This window comes from Ictalurus furcatus, chromosome 12 (assembly GCF_023375685.1).
Source record: "Ictalurus furcatus strain D&B chromosome 12, Billie_1.0, whole genome shotgun sequence".
NCBI lineage: Eukaryota > Metazoa > Chordata > Actinopteri > Siluriformes > Ictaluridae > Ictalurus > Ictalurus furcatus.
This window is the reverse complement of record NC_071266.1, coordinates 21,214,443-21,224,865: the sequence shown is the minus strand read 5'-3', so window position 1 is coordinate 21,224,865 and position 10,423 is coordinate 21,214,443. Positions and strand designations below refer to the sequence as shown.

Below are 10,423 nucleotides of genomic sequence, written 5' to 3'. Positions count from 1 at the left end.
CATGGTTTTGTCAGTGTTAGTGAAAGCCTGACATCACCTTTAAAATCTCAGCCAATCATAAAGAGCCTAATCATTACAGGCTTCGCCTAGTTTTAATGACATTCTGCTGACCTGGCCTTGGACCAGAGCCAAACGTAATCGAAATTAATACATTTTCTCATTTTGGGGCTTTTAGATTAACACCAAGCCTCCGATAATTTATTCAGTTGATTATTCAGAACAGCGTCATGTGCCGTATTTAAAGGAGATTAAAAGAGGATGTGTAAAAGTAAATAGGAACTCTTTTAGGATGGTGTCGAATTAGACGTTCCTGAACAGGACGAGAGGAGAGGCGGGACATGCAGGTGCACAGGTGTATAAATGCAGCTCAGGTGAGAGTCAGAGACCACAGCAGGACTGGGAGACTGAACACACACACACAGACTAAAGGGAAACCTGAGAGCAGGTGAGAGTCTTGACAAAACTTTCCTTCTTTCCCTTTCTGCTTTCAGTCTATGAGACCTCTCTTTGTTAGATACTCAGACACTCTTGTCATTTCTATGTTACTCTCTCTGTACAAAAAAAAAATTTTAAAAAGAGAAAAGATACTCAGCCTTTTCTAACACCGGATTGGTCTCCTTTGATCAGCCTGTGAAGATGATTAAAGGACTGTTGTCAGTGCTCTTGGCCCTGGTGGTCGTGACTTCCACCATGGGGAAGCCTGAGAAAAGTTCTGACAAGACTGCGGTCAAGAAGGAGAAACGAATCCCTCAGACTCTCTCCAGAGGTGAGTGTGGACAAACACTTTGTTATAATGCATTGCTCAGAATACTCAGCGAGCACTATGGGTGTTTTTGTTTATTCTTATTTGCTTCATTCTTTTTCACTCGACTCCTTCAATGAAGCTCGTATTACCTGAACTCAAATTATGAAAAAGCTCTGTGTCTCTTTGTGACTTCGCTGCTTCTCCTTCTCAGGATGGGGTGATCAACTGATCTGGGCTCAGACCTACGAGGAAGCACTCTTCTTGGCACGTTCACAGTAAGAAATGCTTCATTTCCTTCATCTAGAAAGATTCGTAGGCATTGATGGCACATCCAGGACGAGTTTATCAACCATTTCTTTACTAAAAACTAGGATGATGTATTGGAATTTGCGTCACTGTTCAATATCGTTTACACCGACATTGACGTAGTATTTGCTCAAATGGTCACAGAAGACATTAAACATGATGGCGTGAATGATTGCTACACACTATTTCCTTCTTGTCAAGTGTGACTCCATGTGAACCACGTTTTTGATCAAATGTTAATGATATTTCTACAGGAACAAGCCCCTGATGGTCATCCTCCACTTGGAAGAATGCCCACACAGCCAGGGTAAAGATTTAAACCTGCACTTCAGGAATTTCATATCTGTTAATGTTTAAGTGCCTATTCATGCATAACAATTTAGGTCAACCTCTTTGCCAAATGTTTGGTGAGCAAATATTAGTTTTGTTCCTTCACCAGCCCTGAAGAAAGCTTTCGCTGAGGATAAAGAGATCCAGAAAATAGCCGACGAGGACTTCATCCTTCTGAACCTGGTGGTGAGTCTTTAATCTTTAAACTTTATTGTATTTTTCTGTGGATGAAGTGGAAAGGATGAAATCTATAAATCTGTGTATTACAGTATGAAACCACAGATAAGCACCTGTCTCCTGATGGGCAGTACGTTCCCAGAATCATCTTTGTCGGTGAGTGTGTTAAACCTGAAAGATGACACTTTTAAAAAAATTTCCACCAAATGACAAAGTGAAAAAAATGACCTCTTTACTTTTTTCCAGATCCCTCAATGACTGTTCGTGCTGACATCACTGGCCGCTACTCCAACCGCATGTATGCCTATGAGCCCGCTGACATGAAACTCCGTAGGTGGACTCGTTTTATTCGAATGATTTTCTATACGTCCAGTTTTTGGACAGTGATTAGAGATTATCTTCCACGGATTATCATAGTGATTATAAGTGAAATCCTCAACATTCTACAAAATTACACTACTTCTAAGCCCTAATGACATTTTTATTTACTCCAACAGTGCAGAACAACATGCTCAGAGCCAAGAAGCTCCTGAAAACAGAGTTGTAAAGTGCAACTTCATGATGTCTTCCATCCTGGAGTGGATTATCTCCCCCATTTAGATTTTATAGTTCTTATTCTGTTAATAAATGTAATGTTGTAAAAAAAAAAAAAAAAAGAGAAAACCCGCACTGGAAATCTTTGAACTCATTTTTTGGATGTATTTTGTTTTGAGATCCTGTTACTGTCAGCCTTATAGACCGGCTTTTCATCTGATGTACTGCATCAGCGATGCATTTGTTTTTGGATAAATAAAGAAAAGTTGTGCTAAACTCTGCTGTTGTGTCTTCATTAGTAAGGAAATAAGCACTGAGCTCATATTTGTGGCCTCTAGTAAATAAGTGGCCTCATTAAGGTGATTAAACTGGCAGGATTACCCAGATTTACCTAGCCCTTGTGGGTTTGGGCCTACTTTAGACAATTTTTGTAGATTTTTTATTTTGCCTATATATAGCCTGTAAAAATGTTTCGCATGCACGTGTCTGGTATCTATACTATATCAACACACTGGACCTTAAAAAACACAAGAAAACAAAAAGTTAAATTTAGAAAATAATGATTCCTTCTTTATTCAAAGCCACAAACATGCATAACAAATCTTATAAGAGTTTATAATTGCTTGTAGGACAAAAGGAAAAAATAGGTTAAACAAAGGTAAAATCAACTATTACGGTGTAATTATTATATAATTAATTTTATAATAACATTTTAAATGACTATATTTCAATTTCTGCATTCTCTAATTATCAAACACTGTTTCAAGAATTCACATTAAAATGCAACTTATAATGATTTCTCCAGTTTCAAAATTATTCAGCTCCTTTATGGCGAGCATCTTTAGTACTTAGTAGAGCACCCTTTTGCTGTTATGACCTGCTGCAAATGAGATGCAGAGCTTCTGGCAGCGTTCCTGAGGAATCGTAACACATTCCTCATGAGCAATGGCCTCCAGTTCAGTAATATTCTTGAGTTTGTATGTTGCAACCGCCTTTTTCAAATCCCACCAGAGATTTTCTATGATGTTCAAGTCAGGTGACTGTGGTACGGTGTAGAATCTTCCAGGATTTCTTCTTCTGCAACTAAGCCTTGGTGGAATTTGAGGTATGCTTGGGATCATTGTCCTGTTGGAAGGTCCAATGACACCCAAGCTTCAGCTTCCTCACAGACAGCCTGGCGTTTTCTCCTAGGATTTCCTGATACTTCAATGAATCCATCTTGCCTTCCACACACTGCAGATTTCCAGTGCCAGAGGATGCAAAGCAGCCCCAGAGCATCACCGAGCCACCACCATGCTTGACTGTGGACAGAGTGTACTTTCTTCATTCTTCTTCCTCCAGAGACACCGCTGATCCATCATGCTGAAAAGTTCCAATTTTGTTTCATCGCGCCACAGAACACAATCCCAAAACTTCTGTGGCTTATTTATATGATTTTGAGGCGACTTTTCTTGTGCTTTTGGGACAGTAATGGTGTACGTCTTGAAGTTCTGACATGGAAACATTCTGCATTTAGTACACGCCTTACTGTGCTCACTGAAACCTCAGTGCCTGTTGCCACCAAGTCTTGCTGCAGGTCTTTTGCAGTCACTCGAGGGTTTTTCACAACCTGCCTTCTCAGAAATCTGGTTGCAGCCATTGAAAGCTTCCTTTTTCTGCCCCGTCCAGGTATTTCATAAACTTTCTACCCCTAGCCAGTTCAGGTATTTCATGTGTTCCAGCTCAAGCACACCTCGTGCAACTAATGAACCCTTGAATAGTTACATCAGGTGTGTTTGAGACAACATCTGTTTTGCATATTTGTGCTGTTGTGAAGGATTCGATTCAGGGGGTTGAATAATTTTGAAACTGGAGAAATCATTATAAGTTGCATTTTCAGTTGAATTTGTGGAAACCACTTGAAGCACAACATTGTGTTGAACTATTTCAACTGACTTTGTTTGATTTGTTCATTGCAAACAGCTGAAAGTCTGTACATGTTGACAATAAACCTGATTTGCAATGGGGGCTGAATCATTTTGATTGCAACTGTATACACCCTTCTTCTCCTCCTCCTCATTTCCTTCTAAAGCTCTGCTGACCTGCTCCCAAAAGAAACCCTGAACTCTGCAGATATGATCATAGGTGAGTTTAATGTCACATGATGACAGTGTGCCATTCAGATGTGGATTCATGTTAGTGCTGAAAAAAATAAAGTTTCAGTCCTGATTCATGAGTTGTAGAGCTGAGTGGTGCAGCTCTCCTACACTGCACCCAGACGATGCCCCCTGACTAGCTAACATGCTGTCTTGATTGTTTTATATTCTTTGTCACACGGTTCTTCTGTTTCTGTTGGCCTGTTTTACAAATATGACTTGATATCTGTTCAGTGCTACTTCAAATAAATGTGTTTAAATAGCATTTATGTTTCTGTATTGTGTTATTATTTTTATGCTAGCAACTGGTGTTAAAAATTGGTCTAACCATCAATGAGTTGGTGGGTAATGCTGTGCAGTGTTGTGGGCCGGGTGTGGTGGTCCACTCTGGGCCAGAAAGTCCAGGGTCACTTTTTGGTTCTAGTCTGCCCCTGCCCTTAGGCACTGCTTTTCACTGAAAGAGTATTTTCAGATATAGTGGGAGAGCTCATCAGCAAAAGTGGGACAGTGAATTACACTACACATAGTTGATTTTACCTTTATTTAACCTATTTTTTCCTTTTTTATTGTCCTACATATATTTATAAGCGCTTATAAGATTCGTTAAGCATGTTTGTGGCTTTGAATAAAGAAGAATCATCCATCCATCCATCCATCTTCTATACCGCTTTATCCTTTTCAGGGTCACGGGGAACCTGGAGCCTATCCCAGTAAGCATCGGGCGCAAGGCGGGGTACATCCTGGACAGGGTAAGAATCATCATTATTTTCTAAATTCAACTTTCTGTTTTCTTGTGTTTTTTAAGCTCCAGTGTGTTGATATAGTATAGATACCAGACACGTGCATGCGAAACATTTTTACAGGCTATATATAGGCAAAATAAAAAATCTACAAAAATTGTCTAAAGTAGGCCCAAACCCACAAGGGCTAGGTAAATCTGGGTAATCCTGCCAGTTTAATCACCTTAATGAGGCCACTTATTTACTAGAGGCCACAAATATGAGCGCAGTGCTTATTTCCTTACTAATGAAGACACAACAGCAGAGTTTAGTACAACTTTTCTTTATTTATCCAAAAACAAATGCATCGCTGATGCAGTACATCAGATGAAAAGCCGGTCTATAAGGCTGACAGTAACAGGATCTCAAAACAAAATACATCCAAAAAATGAGTTCAAAGATTTCCAGTGCGGGTTTTCTCTTTTTTTTTTTTTTTACAACATTACATTTATTAACAGAATAAGAACTATAAAATCTAAATGGGGGAGATAATCCACTCCAGGATGGAAGACATCATGAAGTTGCACTTTACAACTCTGTTTTCAGGAGCTTCTTGGCTCTGAGCATGTTGTTCTGCACTGTTGGAGTAAATAAAAATGTCATTAGGGCTTAGAAGTAGTGTAATTTTGTAGAATGTTGAGGATTGCACTTATAATCACTATGATAATCCATGGAAGATAATCTCTAATCACTGTCCAAAAACTGGACGTATAGAAAATCATTCGAATAAAACGAGTCCACCTACGGAGTTTCATGTCAGCGGGCTCATAGGCATACATGCGGTTGGAGTAGCGGCCAGTGATGTCAGCACGAACAGTCATTGAGGGATCTGGAAAAAAGTAAAGAGGTCATTTTTTTCACTTTGTCATTTGGTGGAAATTTTTTTTAAAGTGTCATCTTTCAGGTTTAACACACTCACCGACAAAGATGATTCTGGGAACGTACTGCCCATCAGGAGACAGGTGCTTATCTGTGGTTTCATACTGTAATACACAGATTTATAGATTTACATCCTTTCCACTTCATCCACAGAAAAATACAATAAAGTTTAAAGATTAAAGACTCACCACCAGGTTCAGAAGGATGAAGTCCTCGTCGGCTATTTTCTGGATCTCTTTATCCTCAGCGAAAGCTTTCTTCAGGGCTGGTGAAGGAACAAAACTAATATTTGCTCACCAAACATTTGGCAAAGAGGTTGACCTAAATTGTTATGCATGAATAGGCACTTAAACATTAACAGATATGAAATTCCTGAAGTGCAGGTTTAAATCTTTACCCTGGCTGTGTGGGCATTCTTCCAAGTGGAGGATGACCATCAGGGGCTTGTTCCTGTAGAAATATCATTAACATTTGATCAAAAACGTGGTTCACATGGAGTCACACTTGACAAGAAGGAAATAGTGTGTAGCAATCATTCACGCCATCATGTTTAATGTCTTCTGTGACCATTTGAGCAAATACTACGTCAATGTCGGTGTAAACGATATTGAACAGTGACGCAAATTCCAATACATCATCCTAGTTTTTAGTAAAGAAATGGTTGATAAACTCGTCCTGGATGTGCCATCAATGCCTACGAATCTTTCTAGATGAAGGAAATGAAGCATTTCTTACTGTGAACGTGCCAAGAAGAGTGCTTCCTCGTAGGTCTGAGCCCAGATCAGTTGATCACCCCATCCTGAGAAGGAGAAGCAGCGAAGTCACAAAGAGACACAGAGCTTTTTCATAATTTGAGTTCAGGTAATACGAGCTTCATTGAAGGAGTCGAGTGAAAAAGAATGAAGCAAATAAGAATAAACAAAAACACCCATAGTGCTCGCTGAGTATTCTGAGCAATGCATTATAACAAAGTGTTTGTCCACACTCACCTCTGGAGAGAGTCTGAGGGATTCGTTTCTCCTTCTTGACCGCAGTCTTGTCAGAACTTTTCTCAGGCTTCCCCATGGTGGAAGTCACGACCACCAGGGCCAAGAGCACTGACAACAGTCCTTTAATCATCTTCACAGGCTGATCAAAGGAGACCAATCCGGTGTTAGAAAAGGCTGAGTATCTTTTCTCTTTTTAAAATTTTTTTTTTGTACAGAGAGAGTAACATAGAAATGACAAGAGTGTCTGAGTATCTAACAAAGAGCGGTCTCATAGACTGAAAGCAGAAAGGGAAAGAAGGAAAGTTTTGTCAAGACTCTCACCTGCTCTCAGGTTTCCCTTTAGTCTGTGTGTGTGTGTTCAGTCTCCCAGTCCTGCTGTGGTCTCTGACTCTCACCTGAGCTGCATTTATACACCTGTGCACCTGCATGTCCCGCCTCTCCTCTCGTCCTGTTCAGGAACGTCTAATTCGACACCATCCTAAAAGAGTTCCTATTTACTTTTACACATCCTCTTTTAATCTCCTTTAAATACGGCACATGACGCTGTTCTGAATAATCAACTGAATAAATTATCGGAGGCTTGGTGTTAATCTAAAAGCCCCAAAATGAGAAAATGTATTAATTTCGATTACGTTTGGCTCTGGTCCAAGGCCAGGTCAGCAGAATGTCATTAAAACTAGGCAAAGCCTGTAATGATTAGGCTCTTTATGATTGGCTGAGATTTTAAAGGTGATGTCAGGCTTTCACTAACACTGACAAAACCATGACGTGTTATTCAGAGAGAGAAAAACTTCCCTAGGAAAAGTAATGCATTTCATAACTTATATATACATTATATATATATATATATATATATATATATATATATATATATATATATATATATATATATAAGTTATGAAATGCATTACTTTTCCTAGGGAAGTTTCTCTCTCTGAATAACATATATACAATGTATATATATATATATATGTATGTATGTATATGTATATATGTATATATATATATATATATATATATATATAATTTTAAAGGAAAAAAACTTTCTATAGTAAAAGTTTTTTAAAAAATGTATTCATAAATAAAATTCAGGTTGGAATGGAGATTGTACAATTCAATTAATGAAAATATTTACATGTAAATTGAATATATCTAAATGTGTCACACAAGTATTGTTTAGTACGAAATAAAACAAAATGTCTATAAATATATCTTTAATTATCATTAGATAATTAAAATCATTGTATATACATGCGAAACATGTTTTAATTTTATTTTAAATACATACAGATACAACATAAATTAGTGTATTAAATATATTTAATACATTAAATCAGCTAAAATGTATTACTAAATGATGCATTATCTGTTAAATGATTTATTATCTGTTTAAGACCTACATTTTCAAGGAAATGGAGATTGGAAACAGGTTAGATTTTAAAAAAATTATTAATCAGTATTATTTTTTAGATTTTCACTGGAGGTTATATTGTACCACTGTACTTGTTTGCCTGGGCAGAAACCCAAGCAGAGGAAGGAAGAGGGTTTGCTGGATGCTGACCTTTTAGCACTTGGAATTCCACTGTAGCACAAGGTCCTCTTCCTCACCATTCTTTTGTTTCTTATAAATTATTGTTCTGTAATTTATATATAGATATAATTTAAATGACTCAAAAGCTTTGAAAAGAGAATGTAATCAGGCCCTTTAAGGCTCTCCCAGTCTCAAAGCTGGGTGTGTTTTATGTACACAGCTTTTAACATGCTCATGTCTGTGCTAACCAACTGGAATCCTGCGTCTAAGCTTGCTCTCGAGGAGGAAGCTGGCTGATTGTTATCGCACTTCGGGATCACTGACGTGTTTATAATGAACTTCCAATCCTTTAATGACACGTATGGTCACCATTACATGTGTTATTTGCTGTATACGCTTTAGAAACTGTTCGCATAGGTGCACACATCAACATGAATTCCAATAAGATGAACCTACAGTGGGGTCACTAGTGAAAACGCTTCTATCTTTGCATTCTTTTCTAATTTAATATACCAATATTCACTACAAATGATATTCTTGTCAAAAACTTGAGTGAAAAGTAGAATCTTTGAAATATTTAAGTGAATTTCAAAGCGTCTTAGTATTTGTTTCGTCCCAGTTTTGCTCTAATGAGAGCGTGCACTCAAGCTGGACTCATGGACTCCACAGGTTTTGTGCAAAACCTTATGATGCATTTTAGGTCAAATCCGTCTGAGCGTTGTCTGATCTGATAGAACCGATTAGACATGAGGAAAACCTGACCTTTTGGACAACGCGGTTAACATGGCCAGTACCATAAAATTGCTGACATTTAAATAGGGACCTAGAAATAGTGCAGAATCTCAAACATTAAAGATCCACAATATCGATCATCTACTTTCTTTGTTTGAAAGATTTCAAAATTCTAATACCTTCTATTTATTTCTCATTTTAAAGAAGTAAAATAAAAAACAAAACATTTTTTTCAATGTGGTCTCAGACTTTTGGACCCCACTGTATGTTACCGTAACATGTAGAAACAAAGGAGAAAGTTGAGTAAAATCATAAGCTCCGGATTGATCCTGAGCATGGATTATTGTGTATTTGGAGCGTCACATGTTCTCCCGGTGTTCACCTGAGAACACTCCAAGTTCTCCTGTTTCCTCCCACCTCCCTTGGTGTGAATTTGAGAGTATGTGTGAGGCCTTGTGATGGACTGGAATCGCAACCAGGGTGTTTTCCTGCTACACACACAGCGTTCCTGGGACAAGCTCCGGATCCACTGCGACCCTGACTGAAGATGAATGAATGAATCTCGGTTTCTAGTCTAAAAAAAAATAATAATAAAGCCATCCCTGTGGACATCCTCAGCAGTCTGCATCCTGAAGGGAACAATGCTGGGATTGAGGGCTGATTAAAAGCCTTTGGGATAATGGCGGGCCGACAGCGATCAATGCTGCCTTTGTTCAGAAACTCAGGCAGCACCAGCTGTCTTCTTCTACAGCCATGTTCTCACAAACAAAACGTGTAATGAAGAGAAAAAAACAATTATTTATGTCGCACAAGGTTTAATTTGGGTGGGGGGGGGTGCAGTGTGTTGTTTGGCACTGGCATGATCAATTGAAATAAAATAAAGAGTGGCTGTAATTAATAATTAGTAATATTACAAAATGTTGCAGTAGAGACAGTCTGAATGTTCAGCATTATATCATCAAGCAAAAGTGTTTTAGAGGCCAGTTCCTTTTTGCTGAACACACGATCAAGATTGCTTTCAGTGCAAGCAAAAACATGGACGCAGAAAAACGTCTGGGTTACACATGTAACCCTGTTCCCTGAAAAGGGAACGAGATGTTGCGTGAAGCTCACGAAAAGTTGAGTTCCCTTTGAAACGGAACTAAAACATATCAGGAGCAGAACTGTGAATGGGTGTGTGGATTTTCTATCAGTGAATTGCTGAGGTGTACTCAAACCCTCTTGCTCATGTCAATATTTGCCTCTAAGGGCGGAGTGTTGAGGCCACTCCTGTTCACACACACACA

General features: G+C 38.5%; 2 protein-coding genes across 2 annotated transcripts; one reads left to right on the top strand and one right to left on the bottom strand.

Annotated features, from left to right (window-relative positions):
* The first annotated feature begins 336 nt into the window (after positions 1-336).
* LOC128615731 (anterior gradient protein 2 homolog) lies at positions 337-2,214 on the top strand. Its single transcript, XM_053638046.1, has 8 exons — positions 337-445; positions 628-766; positions 957-1,020; positions 1,306-1,358; positions 1,491-1,567; positions 1,651-1,714; positions 1,805-1,888; positions 2,056-2,214. Exons 2-8 carry the CDS (start codon positions 637-639, stop codon positions 2,103-2,105), a joined length of 522 nt encoding a protein of 173 aa, XP_053494021.1. The 5' UTR covers positions 337-445; positions 628-636; the 3' UTR covers positions 2,106-2,214.
* Positions 2,215-5,277: 3,063 nt separating this feature from the next.
* On the bottom strand, positions 5,278-7,303 carry agr2 (anterior gradient 2). Its single transcript, XM_053637991.1, has 8 exons — positions 7,196-7,303; positions 6,875-7,013; positions 6,621-6,684; positions 6,283-6,335; positions 6,074-6,150; positions 5,926-5,989; positions 5,752-5,835; positions 5,278-5,584 (listed from the first exon to the last, which is right to left on the bottom strand). The coding sequence occupies exons 2-8, from the start codon at positions 7,002-7,004 to the stop codon at positions 5,535-5,537; spliced, it is 522 nt and encodes a 173-aa protein (XP_053493966.1). The 5' UTR covers positions 7,005-7,013; positions 7,196-7,303; the 3' UTR covers positions 5,278-5,534.
* Positions 7,304-10,423: the final 3,120 nt, after the last annotated feature.

Coding starts and splice junctions, on each gene's coding strand:
- LOC128615731 (XM_053638046.1), top strand. CDS start 637: ATGATTAAAGGACTGTTGTCAGTGCTCTTGGCCCTGGTGGTCGTGACT. Junction 1,021..1,305: donor CTCTTCTTGGCACGTTCACA/GTAAGAAATGCT, acceptor ATATTTCTACAG/GAACAAGCCCCTGATGGTCA. Junction 1,359..1,490: donor AGAATGCCCACACAGCCAGG/GTAAAGATTTAA, acceptor TTCCTTCACCAG/CCCTGAAGAAAGCTTTCGCT.
- agr2 (XM_053637991.1), bottom strand. CDS start 7,004: ATGATTAAAGGACTGTTGTCAGTGCTCTTGGCCCTGGTGGTCGTGACT. Junction 6,336..6,620: donor CTCTTCTTGGCACGTTCACA/GTAAGAAATGCT, acceptor ATATTTCTACAG/GAACAAGCCCCTGATGGTCA. Junction 6,151..6,282: donor AGAATGCCCACACAGCCAGG/GTAAAGATTTAA, acceptor TTCCTTCACCAG/CCCTGAAGAAAGCTTTCGCT.